General features: G+C 34.1%; 1 protein-coding gene across 2 annotated transcripts in view; it reads right to left on the bottom strand.

The window, feature by feature from the left end:
- The window catches only part of sfmbt2 (Scm like with four mbt domains 2), a 46,661-nt gene that overhangs the window by 18,976 nt on the left and 4,407 nt on the right, over nt 1-23,278 (bottom strand). The window contains exons 2-4 of one of the 2 annotated variants that reach the window (XM_081362624.1): nt 20,455-20,549; nt 18,624-18,864; nt 11,137-11,157 (exon numbers count right to left, since the gene is read on the bottom strand). In XM_081362624.1, coding sequence (XP_081218750.1) covers nt 11,137-11,157; nt 18,624-18,864; nt 20,455-20,547 — 355 coding nt within the window. In that variant the 5' untranslated portion in view covers nt 20,548-20,549. The remainder of the gene's footprint in view (nt 1-11,136; nt 11,158-18,623; nt 18,865-20,454; nt 20,550-23,278) is intronic. The other variant, XM_081362625.1, reaches the window with a different exon arrangement.

The following is a 23,278-nucleotide window of genomic DNA, read 5'->3' as shown; positions in this document are numbered from 1 at the left end:
TAGGCTAGTATATACAGTACAGTTTAATTGAAAGTGTTTTCTGCTCTGTCTTTGAATTTTCTACCATTCAACATGATGTTTTAAAGACAGGAATAGAGCAATGGATACACTTTAAATTCATCACCACACTTTTTTACAACAAGCCTGGTCATTAGATAATTTAGGAATTTCCATTTAAACGATGCGATTGGTAAGCAAAGGTCTCCATTTGCTTCGTTTAATATAATTGCTGTCTAGAAACAAAAAGGATGTTAAAGTCCAACTGAAATCAAAATTGACCCTATTTACAACACACTAGTTAAAACACAAAAAAATTGTTTGCCGTCGTAATCTTTAATCAAAGTCTGAAAAGTTACTTCCGGTCTGGAATGGCGTCCCTTCTCTGATGACGTAGGTTTGAGGACTTGGGTTGGGAAACGCTTAACCACTCCCCTCAAATCGTTAGTCTGTAATGAGCGAGAGATGGAGAGGAGGAGCGCTAGAGTAAAACCCTGCCCTCTGTTCAATATTCCGTTTCACTGGGAAATACGTCACAGCACTGGAGAAAAGTCGTTTGCAACTTCCGGTTCACGCGGACTTTAACAAGCTCTCATTGGGTTTTTTTCCCCCTGTGATATTGTAATTATGGCTTCAAGAGATTCTACAAGAGATTTTTGTAGATATTTTTAAATTTGAGGCAAAGTTTACTTCAAATCCATTGTGGCGCATTTTCTTAAATTGCTCTTGGCTGCACAGACTTGTTCGGATCACATAAATAAATGCATAATTTACAACAACTCAAACAGACACATGAGCTGTTTTGCACTTCCTTTTTTCTGCACTAGGGAGTCTCTATGCAAATATTGATTATGCAAAAGCAGATTTGCATATCTCCCAACAATCTTCTGTAAACAGCGGGCCAGATTTAAAGAGTTTCTCTCGCTCATGTAATCAAGGCAATTATTCAAGAGAGGAAAGGGAAGAAAACACTGAGTTGAAGGAAGAGCAGTGTTGGGATACTGACTGCTACAGTAGAAACAACCTGTCCTGTGTATCTGAATCGTTGATAACACGATTTCCTGTTTGCCTGCCAATAGTACATCAAGGATACTATTTTTAACAGCAAAAAGGTCATTGCTTAATCAAGTTAACTCAAGGATATTTGACTGGTTTGTGTTTTTAAAATAATTCATCCAACCCCCCACAAACACCCCCCTCCCCCCAAACACCCTATTCTTCAGTACATTTTATTTCCCATGGAATAAGAGTGAAATTTAATTGGAATGTTCTTATTCTCTTATTTATTCTCTTATTTATAGTAGATTAAATTATATATATGATATATTATATAACAATATATTATTGTTATTATTTATTGTATAGTAAAATAATTATAAGGTATGTTTTTTCCAATTATACAATCTTACATTATGTAAGCATATGGTAACAAAAAAAGCATTGTTATTTCTTACAATTTTAGTTATTTTATAGAAAAATTATGGCAACAAAAAAAATGTGTATATATATATATATATATATATATATACATATACACACACACATATATACATATATATATACACACACACATATATATATATATACATACATATATACATATATATATATATATACACACATACATATATATATATATATATATATATATATATATATATATATATATATATATATATATATATATATATATATATATATATATATATATATATATATACACTCACCTAAAGGATTATTAGGAACACCTGTTCAATTTCTCATTAATGCAATTATCTAATCAACCAATCACATGGCAGTTGCTTCAATGCATTTAGGGGTGTGGTCCTGGATTGAACTCCAAACTGAATGTCAGAATGGGAAAGAAAGGTGATTTAAGCAATTTTGAGCGTGGCATGGTTGTTGGTGCCAGACGGGCCGGTCTGAGTATTTCACAATCTGCTCAGTTACTGGGATTTTCACGCACAACCCCATTTCTAGGGTTTACAAAGAATGGTGTGAAAAGGGAAAAACATCCAGTATGCGGCAGTCCTGTGGGCGAAAATGCCTTGTTGATGCTAGAGGTCAGAGGAGAATGGGCCGACTGATTCAAGCTGATAGAAGAGCAACTTTGACTGAAATAACCACTCGTTACAACCGAGGTATGCAGCAAAGCATTTGTGAAGCCACAACACGCACAACCTTGAGGCGGATGGGCTACAACAGCAGAGGACCCCACCGGGTACCACTCATCTCCACTACAAATAGGAAAAAGAGGCTACAATTTGCACAAGCTCACCAAAATTGGACAGTTGAAGACTGCAAAAATGTTGCCTGGTCTGATGAGTCTCGATTTCTGTTGAGACATTCAGATGGTAGAGTCAGAATTTGGCGTAAACAGAATGAGAACATGGATCCATCATGCCTTGTTACCACTGTGCAGGCTGGTGGTGGTGGTGTAATGGTGTGGGGGATGTTTTCTTGGCACACTTTAGGCCCCTTAGTGCCAATTGGGCATCATTTAAATGCCATGGCCTACCTGAACATTGTTTCTGACCATGTCCATCCCTTTATGACCACCATGTACCCATCCTCTGATGGCTACTTCCAGCAGGATAATGCACCATGTCACAAAGCTCGAATCATTTCAAATTGGTTTCTTGAACATGACAATGAGTTCACTGTACTAAAATGGCCCCCACAGTCACCAGATCTCAACCCAATAGAGCATCTTTGGGATGTGGTGGAACGGGAGCTTCGTGCCCTGGATGTGCATCCCACAAATCTCCATCAACTGCAAGATGCTATCCTATCAATATGGGCCAACATTTCTAAAGAATGCTTTCAGCACCTTGTTGAATCAATGCCACGTAGAATTAAGGCAGTTCTGAAGGCGAAAGGGGGTCAAACACAGTATTAGTATGGTGTTCCTAATAATCCTTTAGGTGAGTGTATATATACATACATACATACATACATACATATATACATACATATATATACATACATACATATATATACATATATATATATATATATATATATATATATATATATATATATATATATATATATATACATACATATATATATATATATACATATACTGTATATATATATATTAAAGTTTTTTAATTGTAGTTATTTTCTGTATACTAAAATAATGAATATAAATTAATATATATATTTAAAGTAAAAATTAAAAACATTATTATAGTGTAACAAATGTATTGTTTTAATGTTAAGTTGCATCAAAAAACTTACAATTAAATAAATTATTATAATTATAATACAGAATTGTATATATCGCCTACTTTTTACTGAAACACATTAGATTTAGATTTTATTGATATTCAGGGTTTCATCATTTGTGACCCTGGATCACAAAACCAGTCTTATGTTGCACGGGTATGTTTGTGGCAATAGCCAACAAAACATTGTATGGGTCAAAATTATAGATTTTTCTTTTATGCCAAAAATCATGAGGATATTAAGTAAAGATCATGTTCCATGAAGATATTTAGTAAATTTCCCACCTTAAATTTATAAAACATTTATTTTTGTGAATGGATGCAGCACTATCGGCAACATAAATGAACAACAATCAATATTTTGATTTTTCTGTACCCTCAGATTCCAGATTCAAATAGTTGTATCCCGGCAAAATATTGTCCTATCCTAACAAACCATACATCAATGGAAATATTATGCATTCAGCTTTCAGATGATGTATAAATCTCAATTAAAAGAAAATTACACATAAGACTGGTTTTGTGGTCCAGGGTCACATTTATCAAACTTTCACATTGAATTTAATACAATGCAAAAAAAAAAAAAAAAAAAAAAGAATGCACTACAGAGTATGATTTTATTTAAACACCCACAAGAAGTCATTTTGCCCAAGCATTTGATTTGATAATCAAATCTGACCACAGAAATATATAAAAGGATCTGCCTAACCATATATTCTATCACTATATAAAACCATCACAAGAAGTAGCAATCAAATAATGTGAAGAATCACAGTACTAGGCTACAATATTAGTGTGTATAAGACCTGCACTACTGTAATTCAATCCAATAAGAAAAGGTTGAGTCTGATTGTGTGTGTGAAAGAGTGCTTGTGGCAAAACGGCGCTGTGTCCCAGCGTGTAATCTCTGCAGCACGAGTGTGTACGCTAATCGCTCGAGTGCGGGAGTGTGCGACCGTTGCCATGCCAACAACCCCCCAGCGTCTAAGCACTCGGCTCCGGCCGTGTGTTCGACACTCTTCACTGGAACGGGATCATTTCATCACATTAGCGCATAACAATGAAATTCAACACATATTTATGCGATTAATCTTAGGCCTTTATATTCCATGTGTGCTTGAGTGTGTGTGTGTTTAGTAGCTTCCTGAATGTTTAATAGCTGTTAAACGTCCACCTTAATAAATCAATGAATGAATAATTGGTTCAGTTTATACAGAACACAGGTAAAGTGAAATTGTTTGTAAAAAGTAAACATAGCCATTATGTTAAGACTGTCTAAAGTACTAGTGTGACCAACTAGCAGTTAGTCAAGGGGCAATTCTTACCTTTTAGTATCAAATTAGACCAGACCAGTCTACGTTTTTATGTAACTGGCTTTAATGTAATGTAATAATTTGTTAGTTTATGTCAGAAATCCCTCTATCTTTCCAAGTATTCCTCTTACTTTGCTTTTGGCCGCCTCTGGCCATTACACAATTGAAAATATTTATACTGCCTTACATGACGCCCATATGGTCACGTGCCCAATGACCCCGTATGGTTAATCTGGCCCACAACTGTAAGCCAATGTCAATGTTTAGTTCTAGAACTACTTCATGACAAATATGGTTCAGGTTCAAAAGCAGTTAATTTTTTTTTTTTAAGGGCCATAAACTGCATTTTTGTGTGTGTGTGTGTGTATATATATATATATTAGTCATGATTAATAGCATCTAACATAAATGTTTGGGGTAACACTTTACAATAATGTTCATTAGTTAACATTAGTTAATCTATTATATTATTAACTAACATGAACTAACAATGAGCAAAACATTTGTTACAGTATTTATTCATCTTTGTTAATGTTAGTTGATACAAATACAGATGTTCATTGTTTGTTCATGTTAGTTCACATTTCATTAACTAATTTTAACAAATACAACCTCAGATTTTAATAATGTATTAGAATGTTGAAATTAATATGAACTAAGATTAATAAATGCTGTAGAAGTACTGTTCATTCTTACTTCATGTTAACTAAGGTAGTTAAATAATGAACCTTATTGTAAAGTGTTACCAAGTTTGTTTGTGTGTGTGTGTGTGTGTGTGTGTGTGTGTGTGTGTGTGTGTGTGTATGTATGTATATACTGTGTGTGTGTGTGTGTGTGTATATATATATATATATATATATATATATATATATATATATATATATATATATATATATATATATAAATTCCTGATGTACACTTACAGTGTTAGTATGATTTCAACTAGTACTGTCAAATCAATTAGTTGTGATTAATAGCATCTAACATAAATGTTTATATATATATATATATATATATATATATATATATATATATATAATCGATTTGACAACACTCATTTTTACATACAAACTTTGCATAATTTATAAATAAAAGGGTAGGTAATGTTATTTACTCAGTTCTGAGAACTTTCAGTTTCATCAGTCATGTGTGTTTCTTTGTCTTAGTTTCCCGCCAGTCATCAGTTGTCATGGACACTAATCAGATAATCAAACTTATTCGTCATATCCTCATTATCACTTTTGTTCGGTTCTATTTACTGGTTCTTCCAAAAAAAAAAAAAAAAAAAGAGAGAAAAAAAATGGACATTATCCATTAAGTTTATGGACATTTCATTTAACCCTAAAATACAAGGCAATGCAATGTGTAATTCAAAATACGGGTAAAAGACCTGTGAAAAATCAAAGTGGCTGTTTTTCTCATTAGTCCAGAATCTGTTCAGCATTTTATTTATTTATAAGACAGATAAAGGTTCTTGGTTTCACCTTGTTTTACAGTCTTTTTCCACATTAACATAGCATGTACTTATTATAGTAATAACAATAACTAGGTACTAACCCTGATCTTACCACTAAACCTACCTATGTAGTTACCTTATTTTACACAGTACTTTCCTGGGTAAGTACACTGTAAGTACACATAAAATAAAGTGCATAAACAAGTTTTTTTATTTAATATAGTGATGAATCATTCAGCTCTTTGGGGTTCTGTTTACTCGATTCTTTTTAATGAAAAAATCAGGCTAAATGGCTTGAATCAGTGGAAACCGCTGTCATGTCCTAGTCGAATTGAAACCAAGATGCGAGAAGTGAGGGTGCACTTACTTAAAAAATAGTTTCATTTACACAAACAATCTTTTTCAAAACTTTACATATGCCTGGTTCTTAGTATCATGGTGTCTCCTTGAGAATCAATGACTGCTTGCAGCCTTTTGTAACAGTTCTGTATGAGTCCTTCAGTTGTCCTGACTCAATGCCAAAGCTGAATCTCAACATCATAAAGTCACTGTGGGGAAGAAATCAAATGTGCAGAGCATGCTGGGAAACCAATGAACTTACAGGACCTGGAGGCTTTTTGTCAAGAACAGTAGGCAGCTTTGCTACTCAGGAGAAACTGAGGACTCATACACCACATCACAAAAGACTATACACAGAAGAAAGAACCAATGGCATGTAATTATTTGAACAGAATTCTCTTAAAAAAAACAGTTATTATTATTTGTCTTGTGGAATATATGAATAATGAATTGTAGGATTCCTTTTTTTTATTAAAACATTTTAAAAATGATAAATATCTTGCCAATTTTGCAAGATGTATTTACATTTTTTGAACAGAACTGTATAGTTTATGGATCAGTGTTGTTAACTAAAATTATGAAAAATATTTTTTTTTATGGAAATAAAGCTGATCAAAACTAAATGTAATAAATATTACACAAAAAAAAATGTTTGCTTTGGCAACTAAGTTAAAAATAAATGAAGTTGAAGTATGAAAGTTACTAAAACTTAAATAAAAATAAGTAAAACGATAAAGAAATATTTAAATAAAATAGAAATAAAAACCTACTGACAAATGTCAAAAGCAAAATTACTATAAAACTCAATTATATATATATTTTTAAGTATATATATATATATATATATATATATATATATATATATATACACACACACACACACATATATATATATATATATATATATACACACACACACACACACACATATATATATATATATATATATATATATATATATATATATATACACATATACTTAAAAAAAATTAAAACTGATAATATAAAAAAAATGTTAATTCAAATAATAATAATAATAGCTAATATAATAGTATAATAATACTAAACACTGTTATAGATGCAAAATATATCGGTACCAAATCGGTTATCAGCCTATATTAGAGATTTGTTTTATTTATTACTGGATATAATTATATAAAAAATTATATAATTTTGCTTGTTTCCCCAATTTTAACATGTAGATTACGATTTAGGTTGCCATAAGCTAACACACAGAGTTAATAATAATAATAAACATTCATAATTTAACTCTTCCCCGCCAGCATTAAAAAAAAAAAAAAGTTGAAGTTGAAATTCCATCAATGGCGGGGAACCGCTGTGTCATAAATGATGGAAAATTCCGTCAATGGCAAAGGAAAGTTAATAACAAATAATAAATGTAATCTTATCTCAATCAGATCTCATAATGAATATTCATATTTCACAGTATACATAATAATTTGACCTATATTCAAGGATTTAATATAATTCATTTTAGTTGTAAATTAATTTTATTGTTTAATTTTATGTATAGAATTTTTACATTTTCTGGTTTAAACCTTTCTCTTTATCCACTGTTAAGAAAGTTGCTGCCTTAAATTACGTACAATCAACAAGTAATTTCAACTTAAATTACATTAAAACGAACTTAAAACATTTAGTTGAATCTTGTATAACTGTTTTTTATATTTTGATGAGTTAAAGCAATGTAAAAACATATGTTGTCATAACTTATTGATCATATCATTTTTTTTTTTTTACAGTGTGATTCCCCTCCCCCTGGCTGCTACAGAACTGTTCAAATGAATGTGTATACCGACCGACAAATGCATGATATATAAACATGGCCACAGAAACATGGCCACAGAAACAGAAAAACATGTTTAAAATTATATACATGTAAACGTGTGCGTGCATCTAGTGAAGCATGCCAGGTTGAGTAGCTTTACATATGACCTCCAGAGTTGCCTTAACTTTGTGTGTATCAGCTACACAAATGCATGCAAATACACAAGCTCACACTGACACTGTACCATGAGCTTCACACCTCTCTCTCTCACACTCGAACATACGTCATCTAACAGATAGAACTCAGCAAACAGGCATAAGGAACAAGGAAGGAATATAAACATTCTGGAGAATTTCTGAGAAAGATGGGGCAAAAGATAGATAACAAGATAGACATAGAGACAGATGAATCATGCATCTTGATACATGGGAGTAGATTTGGGTACAGTTGCAGGTAAAGTTAAAGGACTAGTTCACAGAAGAATATTAAACTTATGTCACCATTTACTCACCCTCATGTTATTACAAACTGACTTTTGTCCATGGATCACATAAAAAGTTTAGCAAAATGTACCGGTCACTCTTTTTCATGTAGTTATAATGAATGTAGAATGAATATCATAAATGTTGTAATGATCAGTGTACTATATTTCAAGTAGTCATTGAACGGGCAGAGTGAAATTGAACTACTGAGCAGTTCATCATGTCGGTGAGTTGAATTTTGATAACCGGAGCAGTTCATTTAGAAAACAAATCATTCAGTCAGACAGGTTTAGTGAACTGGATAAAAACAATTCAATTAAAAAAAGGAATAGTAAGAAGAATTAGAAATAAAATAACTATTTGCTCATGAAAAAAGGGACAGACAGACAATAACTTTAGTGAATTAAAACTTACATTTTGTCTGTTTATCAAACAAAACTGAAGAGTGGCTAGAATTTTATTCACAATTTCTCATTTTATGCTCCATGGAAGAAAGAAAGTCAAACAGGTTTGGAGGAATTTAAATTCTTAAGCCATTTAAAAGAGACTGCTGAATAATAGTCTAATAATACAGTTTGTTTTGTCTTAAAGAAGAACAAAAAAAGCAAGTGATCATTATGCTTTCGATTTCACAAGAAACACAGAGTGGGTAGATGATGACAGAATTAACAGTAAAATGTAAATGATCTGTGGGAACTGTAGATGTGATAAATTGCTATTTCGGCCCCATTGTTTTAGACAACAGCTTGTTACTTTATTTTAAAGATACAAATAATTTGCATTTACATAAAAGTCCCCATATAAACATACACACTCACCTAAAGGATTATTAGGAACACCTGTTCAATTTCTCATTAATGCAATTATCTAATCAACCAATCACATGGCAGTTGCTTCAATGCATTTAGGGGTGTGGTCCTGGTCAAGACAATCTCCTGAACTCCAAACTGAATGTCAGAATGGGAAAGAAAGGTGATTTAAGCAATTTTGAGCGTGGCATGGTTGTTGGTGCCAGACGGGCCGGTCTGAGTATTTCACAATCTGCTCAGTTACTGGGATTTTCACGCACAACCCCATTTCTAGGGTTTACAAAGAATGGTGTGAAAAGGGAAAAACATCCAGTATGCGGCAGTCCTGTGGGCGAAAATGCCTTGTTGATGCTAGAGGTCAGAGGAGAATGGGCCGACTGATTCAAGCTGATAGAAGAGCAACTTTGACTGAAATAACCACTCGTTACAACCGAGGTATGCAGCAAAGCATTTGTGAAGCCACAACACGCACAACCTTGAGGCGGATGGGCTACAACAGCAGAGGACCCCACCGGGTACCACTCATCTCCACTACAAATAGGAAAAAGAGGCTACAATTTGCACAGGCTCACCAAAATTGGACAGTTGAAGACTGGAAAAATGTTGCCTGGTCTGATGAGTCTCGATTTTTGTTGAGACATTCAGATGGTAGAGTCAGAATTTGTCGTAAACAGAATGAGAACATGGATTCATCATGCCTTGTTACCACTGTACAGGCTGGTGGTGGTGGTGTAATGGTGTGGGGGATGTTTTCTTGGCACACTTTAGGCCCCTTAGTGCCAACTGGGCATCGTTTAAATGCCACGGCCTACCTGAGCATTGTTTCTGACCATGTCTATCCCTTTATGACCACCATGTACCCATCCTCTGATGGCTACTTCCAGCAGGATAATGCACCATGTCACAAAGCTCATATCATTTCAAATTGGTTTCTTGAACATGACAATGAGTTCACTGTACTAAAATGGCCCCCACAGTCACCAGATCTCAACCCAATAGAGCATCTTTGGGATGTGGTGGAACGGGAGCTTCGTGCCCTGGATGTGCATCCCACAAATCTCCACCAACTGCAAGATGCTATCCTATCAATATGGGCCAACATTTCTAAAGAATGCTTTCAGCACCTTGTTGAATCAATGCCACGTAGAATTAAGGCAGTTCTGAAGGCGAAAGGGGGTCAAACACAGTATTAGTTTGGTGTTCCTAATAATCCTTTAGGTGAGTGTATATAAAGTATACAAGTATATATATATATATATATATATATATATATATATATATATATATATATATATATATATATACAGTATATATATATACAGTATATATATATACAGTATATAAGTATATATATATATGTGTATATATATATTTTATATATATGTATAATCTTAGTGACTTTTGGTGCCTCTTTTAAAATGAGTCTATAAAATGACATTATTAAATAAAAAATGTAAGATTTTTTTAAACATTATACTGTACAATATAAACAAGAGCTGTGTACACAGATTTATTTTTTTTAATAATCTTGTATAGGCCTACTTGTACAGTATAACTACTCTTTCTGAACAATTGAGCACTTATATCAGGCGGTATCATATGGTGGAAACATGGTGCTTCTGCTTATTTGATTTTGAAAATGTTAAAACCAAAGCTATGCCCTTGGTATGAGAGAAGAGAGGACAGAGAGAGAGAAAGAGAGAAGTAGAGGCTCGGCTTACCTGCTCTGAGGTAAACGTTATCTGAGAAATAAACAGACAGGAAAAAAGATGACCAACAAATACACACTAAACATGCACACTCACACACGTACAAACAAACCACTACTTTTTTTGACGTTAATCAAACATGGTTAAACAAACAATATTCCTGGCTGTGCCTACACATTTTTTTTTTTAATTAAGCTTCTGTACACACTATAAAACCTAATTAATGGGGTTTACTCACATTTGCACGAGTCATTTCATTTAGTCATATATCTTCTGGCACTCACTGAAATTAACTTTGCTAATGTAAATGGTTCATGATGACAATAGTTTTCCATAAACCATTTGATTAAACGCTAAAGTACTCTATTTCTATCATCAGTTCCTTTCCTGTCAAAACACATGATGTAAATTACAGCATTACATGTTGCAGTTGTTCACTGACTGAATGATTCAAATGTATTATGATGTCACATCCTCCTCTAAATCACTCTAAAGACTTAGGCTGCATCCGAAATCGCATATTGTATAGAATAGAGCCTACAACATTTGACATTTTGAAATTTACTTTGCGACCGTTAAAACGTACTTTCTGTATAGTATGAATGTGTGATATGAATGAAATGACTTGTTGTCATTGTCATGTGACCTATGGCGTCATTCATAAATCCTCTCCCGTGGCCTCATGGGATAGTAAAGTGTCCATCGAATGCGCATTTCATGATCTCGGGGGAAAGTAGTACACGACAAAAAAAAGTACAATCAACTTGGATGTTTAAGTAGTTTGAACTAAAAAAAAATGAGTTGAATTTTGTATAACTTGTAAAAAAAACAGAAAATTGCTTAACTTATTTTGATAGTTAAAGCCATGTAAAAACATGTTCACATAACTTATTGATCCAAAAATTTTTACAGTGCACTTTTTTTCGCCAGCTGTTGTTCGAATGCTGTGTTTTCAGACGTACTACTCTGTTGGCGTACTGTTTTTCACATACTGGGAAGTGTTTGAAAATTCAGTCCATGTCTGTTAGCTTTTAGGCTAACATCTGCATGCTAGAAGTAATGCCCAAAAAATGATCTCTACAAAGAAAATGAAAATTTAACCCTAAATTATAAATACATAATAAATAAATACTCTCTACCCCTGACAGAAAACAGCAAATTATGGTTTATCTCTGATTATGCTAATTGTCATACATTTTTTTCCTTTATTTCCTTTCCCAACCATCAATTGATTAGCAAAAGAAATGTCTTTCTGTGGTTTATCGAGCTGTGATGTAAACTAAAACCTAGTGGCAGTTACAAAAAAAAAGGGGAGGAGTGTTTTGGTATGTCCCGCCCCAACTTCCTCTTTCAACATATCAACACAGGAAAGTAAACAGCACCCGTAAAACCTTTTCGTGGGTTCTTTAGGTTCTTTAGGGTTCTTTATTCTTGAACATTACAGTTCCATTTTGAAGAATTTTTAAACCACAAAGATTCAATATATTTTAAGTATGAGTGTGAACGTTGATGGTGTTTGTCTCTCAAACTTCCTCTTATCTTAGAAATGCAAACACAGATTTGATCTATTTCTTCTGAAAACACACACACACACACAGAAAAACAGACAGACAACTGAGGCAACTTTACACTGAAAAAGAAATAAAGAAATGGCCATAAAGTAAACCTAAATGCATATTCATTACCTTAGCTTTAAATAAATATGTAAGTGCTTACGTACACTTTCACAAACATCAAGTTTTACTATTTTAGGAATGTTTCAGATCGATTATACATAGTAATTTAAGCTATATAGAGAGCATTTGTAAAGCGCTAGCTGATACAAAATTATTTCTACAAATGCACTTTCAGTGAAAGCAACCGTATACATATACATTTTTGTTTTCTTTTTCAAACTGACAAAAAAATGTATGTATTTTCAGTGGTAATTAGCTATGTTTCCATCCAAAGTTGTGAATTTAACTTGGAATATTGCATAAAACATTTGCGTATAAAGCCGCGTTTCCATCCAGTGAGCCGAAGAGAACAAAATCATTACTTCCTGATAAACTGGCGCCAAATATCACTAAGAAAAATGAAAGTTACTGCAGTAGGAGAGGCCACTGCATATAATAATTTTGTATATAATAAATCACTTGCGCCTCAGAGTGCGAAACAATAAGGTTTTCTTGCTTTCTGCCTGCTGTTTAGGAATGCAGTCGTGTAAGACAGTTCTGGAAGGTAATTATCCCAAAACCATTTTGATGACAGACTTTGCTCAGGCATTTCAGTATGACCAAAACAACATTTCAGATGCTGTGCAACGAGATCGGTCCGCTGGTTGGTTCAGTTCTTTTTTGTATTTCCATCGTAGTTTATGCGCATATTTTCTTATGCGATAAAACGTTTTTCCAAATCAGTTGAGTGCATACGTTTTTTTTATGCGCACTTAATGCACATTTTGGCCTTTCCATCTAGAGTTTCTTTTATGCAATATCCCAAAATATGCATAAAAATGGTGGATGAAAACATAGCTACTGACACCTCCACAAATGCTTTCAATAGAGTTGAATTTTTCATTATGCGTACTGTATTCCATAGAGGATTTAACATGGAATACTGTTTTAAAATGCACGATTGAAGGATGTATTAAACAGATACATTTTAAATTAAAATGACAAATCCAACACTGCAGTCAAAAACAAATGGCATAATTTCCTCATTGTTGAAGATATGCATCCTACTAAAAATATAGTCAGCTGGTCATTATCGCAAAATAAACCCCTTCAAAATGATATCACCGAATGCAACACATGACTATTTGCGATCAAGTACATGAAATGTATAAGGTTGGAAGAGAAAATAGGAATGTGCTACTGACGCACACCTCAAACCTTAAAGGGTTAGTTGTAACAAACAACTCTGTCAGCATTTACCCTCATGTTGTTCCAAACCTGAATGCATGTAGGTAACCAAACCGTTTTGGTGACCATTGACTTCCATAAGAACAGATTTCTTAATTTCTGTTCCATATAAGAAAGTAAGTATTACAGGTTCGGAACGAATACATAATGACTGAATTTTCCTTTTTGTGTAAACTGTCCCTTTAAATGCCCGAGGTGTAGTAGCACATTCATTGACTATTGCAATATTTAATTATTCAAATATAGTGGTTGCTTCAAAGCCAACTAGAATCAGACATGTTGAAACAACGTGTGCTTATTATTATTATTATAAAGTAATGTTCTACCATAATTGGGATCAGCATTGCCTGTTATTGTTGTTAGACCTGTCAAGCATGCGTCTTTTAATAGAACACTTTGTTTGACAGATAATGTTTATATTTCGCAACCTTTTCTGCCAAAATAACCTTTTCTGATATGAGCAAAACGGGTATGGTCAGATTCTTCTAGAATAGGTATAAAGTCTCAATGAAACAGAGGTTGCGATAGTTTTTTCTTTCCTACATTTTTTAATTTTTAAAGATAAATACTAGATAAATAATGCTAGAGTAAAACTGTTAACTGTAAGTTACCTTACCATGAAAAACTGTAAATGGTATAACAGCACATTATATGTAATTTTACTGTAAAATCCTGTCAAATTTATGGTTTTTGCAACACTGTAAAAAGTTGCTGCCTTAAATTTTTAAATACAATCAACTTGGTCATTAAGTCATTTCAACTTAAATTACATTAAACTGACTTAAAAAATTAGTTGAATCTTGTCAAACATAAAAACAAGTTGAAAATTGACTTATTTTGATGAGTTAAAGCAATGTAAAAACAGTTGTCATAACTTGTCAATTTTTTACAGTGAAGTGAAAACTATGAATTAGAATGTACAATAAAAAATAAGTAAAAGGACATTTCCAGAAATCCCTGCATTTCACATCACATATTATTATTTTTATAAATAATTTTATTTTTATTTTTGTAATCAGTAATGTAATGTAGTGTGTTTTGTGCTATATTTTATGTTATTTAGTTAATGTTTATTGCATTATTGTAGTGATGTGTGTTACCCTGATGGTGTTTTGTCTTTGTATGCACCATATACGAGCATTGACCAACATATCATGTGACTTCTGTTGTGCCACCAGTATTATTGTGTTGATTATTGGTACATTTTTAGGTAAAAGGGCAGATTTTGGTACTTTAAAGTAGGTATATTAACATTGTATCACTCTATGAAATATATGGTTATAAGTTGTAAAATATACATGCATCCTGTAAAACTGGAAACATTGTCACAGTATTTTTTGCAGTGAATTTCTGGCAACCACTGATGGCAGGTTTTTTTTTTTACCATACATTTAATGGGTTATTATTTTAGAGTGTATTATGACGCATATCAGAATGAAACTAGCCTGGCAAGCCAGACACCTACATCAAGATGTTTGGTCTGGCAACTCTCCATAGACACAGCTCAATCCGAGGGGCGGGATAAACGGCTTTCTTTCAAATTCCCTCTGCACGCAATAGGACAGCGCTTCACCCAACCAGAGCGTTTTCCCAACAGCGGAGCTAGTTGATAGATTCAACTTTTGCCGTATCTGGCCGGCAAAACTACGAACACATCTTCCTTTTTTTAAGAATGACTTAAGTGCCGTTCTATGCTCTTTTCTCAAAGAAAAACAACTCCAAGTCATCCAGAGTCGCGGACAAAGCCGATTCGAAAGACTGTTCTCCAGCAGCAGCCTTCATTCTTTGTTTTCAAGTAGCAGAGAACCGTCGCAACTCTGTCGTCATTATGTTAAGCCCGCCCCGCCTACTCTATACGCGACGTGATTGGCCTGACCCAATTTAGGTTTTTGCAGCTCGAAAGTCAATGGATAGTTGCTAGACTGCCCTGGCTGCAAAATACATTTTGCTGCCGCTAGGGTGAGTCTAGATTTCTAGGCTAGAATGAAACAGCTTCTTGAGAAAAAAAATAATAATAAGTAAGGCAGGACTTTTGAGGATTGTTGGATCATTTGCTATTGCTGTGATGTCATATGATTGACAGGTTGTCCCGTCCTCATGCCAATAAACACATCATCAGAAGAAAGAAAAAAAGAAGAGATGACGCTCGATGTGTACGGATAAATCATTTATAATAAATACTGCAAAAGTCCATTTAAAAAAATAAGAATTGTCCATTTTGATTACATGGTGACTAACAACTTAGCTAATTACTCTTTAAAATTTTAAACAATCCCTATTATCTGGAGTGTGCAGTGGTTCATAAAGATATTGAGTCTGTCAAACATTAGCTAATCCACCACATTATGATTTTAGATGTCTTGGAAGAGATCAGGCCACAAGTTTATGTTCCTGTAAAGGATTAATGACATGATATAATAAAATACAGTACATCTAAGAGCACTGTACATTATTGACACCACACGTTCCAGCATGTATCTGCAGTAGGCAAACGGCAAAGTTCCGCTTTACCACAGTACCTCAATGAATGTCTAAAATCCTGAAATGGTCATGACTGGCCTATGGCCTTAGAACAGTTATACTTGTGTTAAGATCCCCCCACCTTTTACCTATCAATGGATTTTTTTCCACTCTTTTGTGATATTTGAAAATTATTTTCTAGAAAGAGCTGAGCTGGTCACGTGTTTTTACATTCCACTGCGCTACTTTTCCTTTGTTTTTCAATGTAAACACGCTAGTCAGACAAGTTTGACCATTGTGCTTGCGTCTTGCGCATGATACTGCGTCCAAAAAAAAGATGTGCTACTTTTAGAAAACGCGTCTCAAAGCAAAAACACATTCTGTGTGAATGGCCATGATATGGATATGGAATGATATGGAAATCACAATTTTAAAGTTCTGATCCAAATCTCCATTCAATTATCAGGGTTTTTTTTTGTATTATTTAAATATTTAACATTATACATAAATATTTTTCATTTCTTACATTATTACTACTATTACTTGTGGTAGAAAACCAAACATATTATTCTTTATAGCAACTGCATTTATAGCAATTGAACACTATTTAAAAAATTTAAACATTCAAATAATAACTTTTATTTTTATAATTAATTTCTTCCTCTTGTAGATATTTATTCCAATACACCCATACCTACATTTACATTTACATTTATTCATTTAGCTGACGCTTTTATCCAAAGCGACTTACAATTGCTATATATGTCAGAGGTTGCACGCCTCTGGAGCAACTAGGGGTTAAGTGTCTTGCTCAGGGACACATTGGTGTCTCACAGTGGATTCGAACCCGGGTCTCTCACACCAAAGGCATGTGTCTTATCCATTGCGCCACACCACCCCAAAAAAACAAGTCCTGTAAAAACAAGTTGCTGCCTTAAATGTTTAAGTACAAACAACTTGGATGTTTAAGTAATTTCAACTTAAATTACATTAAACTGACTTAAAAATTTTGATGAATCTTGTATAACTTTTAAAGTTACGAAAATTGCTTAACTTATTTTGATGAGTTAAAGCAATGTAAAAACACGTTTGTTACAGTATACTACTTATTGCACAGCATATTAACTCCACAGACAGACATTTCCAAGAATTTCAATTCTAATTGTATTTTATTCTACTCCAATGAATCTCCTGTTCAGGATGGTGAACGTCTTCAACAAATGAGTAACTTGTCCATGTGTTCTTAACTAAACATTTACCTGACCAGTTTCCATTCGAATAGAACATTTTGCGTACCTTAACCCTTCTCTAACTAAATTTGGGCCTCTATCCTGCCATGGACTGTCTATAGCAAGGGTGCCCAATCCTGTTCCTGGAGATCCTGCAAAGTTCAGCTCCAACCTTGATCAAACACACCTGAAGCAGCTAATTAAGATCTTCAGGAGCAATTGATAATTGCAGACAGGTGAGTTTGATCAGGGTTGGATCTGAACCTCTCCGGGAACAGGATTGGGTATCCCTGGTCTATAGCAAACAAACAATTTCACCTTGACCATCATGACAAAATAAACATTGTGTGAAGCATTCAACTATACTTCCGAGACTATAGTAAGAACTTCACCAAAAGCAGCAAGTGACACACATATAAACGCGCGTATAACAGCAAGCGCTGCATTAATATAAAGAATTGTGACTGATCACCAGTGCTGTGTTTGCACGAACATTGATATCAGGGTTGAAGTTCATGAAGAAATGATATGGTCCAATGGATAACATTGATAACCAGAATCCAGTTCCAAAGAATCAATCCAACCGTTGGGAGAAGATAATCCATTTAAACCTAAAGACTTTCCAGCTGTTCCAGAAGCTACAGTACATGAAATCTCATGGTGCTCACAATGGAGGACAATGCGTGTATTTTCATAACACTTTGCATTGTTTTTTTATTAGTATTTAAACCCTTTCTGCCGTTGATTATCAGAATAAACAAGGTGGGCCGCTCTAGTCAGAAGAAATGCGTGTGTGTGTGTTTGAATGTCATTTGTTTAGACGGGAGGGACTGTTTTAAATGAACTTAATCTGTGTTTAAATAGACAAGTATCTCTGAATGTGTGTTGGACTTTTTTTGCGTCTTACCTTCAGGTGGCTGAAGCGTTTTGTTGTTCAGAGCGCACCAGCCGACAGGATGAAGTTCGGCTGTCATGACGTCACACCAGAAATCAGCCTTGCGGTCGTCTCCATAGCCACAGTAGCGTAACAATAGCAACTGACCACATGTGGTTATGATGGTGGCCACCCAATATGTATCCAGACTGCCCTTATTAGCTACTTCAAGCTTCATTCCAGGCTGGAAACTGCTCTGAAGACTGAGCTCCACCTGTGAGATTCAATCAGAATGGGTATGACGATTAAGTATTCCTCCATGAAAAAAAGTATGGGCTTATTGACGGCTTTAAAAAGTAAAAAACAAATCTAATAACCGTTGTATTGGGTGTGATTCTCAACTGGTTTTGCTTCAGGGCTCAAATTTGGCATCAAGTAGCAACCCAACACAGCACCAAATCTAACCTGTATTTCATGTTGTCTGGGTTGTATTTGTAACCATGCTCACTTTTTGAGCAAGTGAAAAAATGTTACACGTCAGCTCATGTACAGTAGTCAACATTCGAAGTGGATCAAAACCTTACATTAAAGTTATACATGAATTTTGAACAATGCCCGTTCTTGTCTTAGGACAACTTTGATGAACTTGTTTGATCCACTTCAAATGTTGACTACTGTATACACTACCCAACCAAAAAAAGTTGATGTTTGGATTTAAATAGGGAAATGCTTAAGAATCTCTGATTGAATCGTTATTGCAGTGATTATTATGTTTCTAGCATGTTATATGTTTGGCAACAGTTCTTCAAACCCCGTAATTAATGGAGTGTGTCGCTTTTCATGTAGGAAGACACATCATGGCCATATTCTAGGATGGCAAAGCCAAGATGCATCAGGCTCAATTTGTGAAAGAATGGTTGGGAGGGAGCATGAAGAATCCTTTTCACACATGAATTGGCACCTCTGAGTCCAGACCTTAAATGCATTGAAAGTCTTTGGGATGTCCTGGAAGAGTCTTTACATAGAGCTCGACTCTTGCATTGCCAATACAAGATCTTGACCAAAAATCCTTTTCAAAAATAATCTCACAACCATTAGCGGAGGGTGAATCAACTCTAGGGTAAGGCTAGATGTGATTCCTCCTTACAAACACATTTAAACAATGTCATGAAATAGTTATGTGTCGCCTTTCAACAACCTATACATCCCAGCATAAATGCTCTTGTTGTTAAAGTGGTTATGTTCACAAACTACTATAATTTCAACAGGCAAGCATATGCATGATTTGGCATGCCAACCAGTTCGAACAATAAATAGCCTAACCATTGCCTTAACTAATGCAGCAAAACATAGCCTACGTTTTCTTCAAATTCTGAATGGATTATCGCCTGGAAAGCGCGCACAAAGGCGCTCCCTTCAATCACTAAGCTGTCACTCATCTCAATTCATTGCAATCTCACAAAGTTCTGCTAATTAATTAAGCTGACTGTACAATGGACATCTTATTTAGCCTACATAATGTCATAATGTCTTGGCCATTGCATTCCTAATCTCAACACACAAGATTTTATTACTAGATTTAGTTTAAATGTGCAGGTGCATATTTGGCCCAAGCCCCCGTTAATTTCTTACCCATGGCATGCTCCGCCTATGATCACAACATTTATTTTCATCAAGAGGTGCATCCATTTTGGTATAATTTATGCATCAATTATAACATTCTAGAAATAAACAATAATCACTGCAATAATGATCCAATCATTGACTCTAAAGCATTTAATGCCATATGTAATGCGTCCTTGCTGAATTAAACATTTTGTTCAATAAATAAATATATTGAGACGTTCTGTCTGTGTGTTCTCACATGTCTGAATGAAGTGTGAGGTGCGGCAGTGGCTCCAGTCTCTTCGAGGTACTCCTCCCAGTTAAAATCCACCTCCTCCTCTGCACAATCCATTCCTGTTAGGAGACAAAGAAAGAGAGTTTGTATATGCATGCATGTTAGATTTTTTGTTGGTACTGTTGGTATTGGTATGGTATGGCTGGAAATAGGACGAAACATATTATATAATATGCAAGTACATGAATTACATGAAAGCAAACATTTCTAACTAGCTCAATTTCACGTGTTATTATTGTGTTCCAAAACGTCCCAATGCAATTCTTAAAATACCCTGCAGTCATTAATTTTATCCCTTAAAACTCATCTTTAATCACTAAAATGACACATTGAAACGTTTTTTTCCTTGAAAAAAAAAATCGTCATGCCTTAAAATAGCTTGAATTGAACTTGCTTCATTTAGTATACGCGATTCTATGAATATGCAAATTAGCCCCGCCTCCACTCACTCACACCAGCTCAGAGATCCACTTGATCACACATTGTCGTCATTGGTTAAATGGTAGTTTGTGACATCAGAAACACTAGCAAATTCAAATCGCATTTTTGAGACTTGTCTTTGGTTCACTGCAGTTTTAAGGAGAAAATCCTCAGCAATGGTGTTGACTTATGATTTTGCACATGGTTTGTCTTAAAGCATATTAAAAACACCACATAGACATATAAACAACATTAAAATCTTGATTTTCACCACAGGGGGACTTTAACTCATAGCGAGAGCGATGAGGTTTGTTGTTGATAATTCACATTTGTGTACAATTTTGCAAATAATTTGTTTCTGGTCATAAAGAAAATGCTCTGTGATCCACTATCACTAATCTTACAAGATTGTAGAATGATGTACAGTAAATGCAATGATGCGTTTTGATGAGAAACTGCAAAAATTTGCAAGTGTGGCATTCCTATCACTGCCACATCTCTTCTGATTACTGGCTTGACCAAAGAGCTAATCTCATAACATAATTATAATAAATACACAAATGACTTAAGGTTTTAAATTAAGCCATTTATGAGTCATTACGTTTCGCTTAGAAAAAAAATAAAACGAGTGGGATACGTGTTTCCCGGCAGTCAATGCTGAGCATGCACTGCTGAGTGATTGTTCATTAAAAATCCTCTAAAAGATTCAGCATAAACCCCTCATTCATCTAATACAAAGGATAAAATATGGTAAACTTCCATATTGCTATACTTTTCTAGCATTCTGACTAACAATTTTCACCTGGTAAACAATAAAAGTGAAAAATCCCATAGATTTACATTGACAAATGTTTTTTTTTCTCTCAGATATTTATAGATTTTTAATTCTTTCATTTGTAAAGATCAGATCTATTTTTATATACTGCTTACTCCCAAAACAACTGGACGTTTCATTGCTCAACAGGTGTTAAGACATCCACTCATAATATTTTATCATGCAAACTAAGACTAGCCACAAAGGTTAGAAAGCAGTGAAGCATATCTAGCAAGATAAATGATTGTACAGCACAGTTAAACATAAATAAACAGCAAATAATGTTAGATTAAACCTAAAATAAGATCACAATTCAACATCAATACTAAACCTTCTCAAAAAGACAAATAACACAAGCTACACCTTGTTGCCTTCATATCAAATCTAATATTGTTCACTCTATTGTTCATTCACATTAAATATACAGTTTCTATCCTGACTATAACCTATAGAAATGCTGGATTATTAACTATGTTAACAAAGATCATTTCAAACAAAAAATAGACTATCTTACAATCTTGCAGTTATTTCAGATCATCTATAACCACTTGGTGAGAAGGTCTGTGGTTTGGATCTCCTGCACTGATGATGTCATTACAATCTCTAGTATGTGAAAAGCTGATGATTGCATCCTTCAAACATACTGAAGTCTTCAAAAAATAGCATGTTGTGGTTGCTTCCACTTTTATTGGCTCTATAACTGAAACATGATTGAAGTAATGCTACTTTGACACGTTTAACACATGTATTATCTCCTTCAATTCAGACTCTCTTAACAAAATAATGACCAAACACGCCTTGTTTGCAGATCCCCCCCCCCCCACCCCCCGAAAGAGTGCATCTCCGAATGAATCAAAACACATGCAAAAAAGCAGAAGCAAGAGATAAAAACATTGCGTATGCACACTGTAGTCTTAGAAGAAAAACATGATTTCCTTAGCTTTTTGTTCAAAATGTTGCTTTTTTATTAAACTTACCCACTTTCAAGTAAAAATGTTTAGTTTGTTTTGTTTAAAAGAAGGTTCTGTTTCTTTCTTTTGATTTATTGCAAGTTCAGATATCCATACAACAAAATATTCTGGGGGCCATGAAATTTTTGTGAAAATTATCAAAAATGCTGCTTTTTTTTTTTTTTTTATGCAGGTGGGGAAAGAGTTACAGAACCCAGAAACCAATATGCTGATCTGAAGAACCTATAATGTAACATCAAGAACTTTTCGCACTTTAAGAACACCTTTGGTTCATCATAAGAAAAAAAAAAACCTAAGGTGCTCCAAATAACCATTAAGGAACCTTTATTTTTAGAAGTGAAGAGCAATGAATAATGCATACATTGTGACACTAATGTATTTTTCTTCTATTGAAGTCCTGGTTTCAGATGGAACTATGAACAAGAAGTGCACTTTAACACCGAAACCACTTCCTTGCAAATGACTCACTCAATATTTGCCATGATGACAGTGTATCGTTATGTGTATGTGTGTGTATGTATGTGTGTTGTGTTATAAACACAACAGATGAAAAATATTATGGTTCTGTCACTCATTTCTGAGA

Source organism: Scardinius erythrophthalmus (genome assembly GCF_964197995.2).
Source record: "Scardinius erythrophthalmus genome assembly, chromosome: 4".
NCBI lineage: Eukaryota > Metazoa > Chordata > Actinopteri > Cypriniformes > Leuciscidae > Scardinius > Scardinius erythrophthalmus.
The sequence above is the reverse complement of the archived record's forward strand: the minus strand, read 5'-3'. Positions and strand labels throughout refer to the sequence as shown.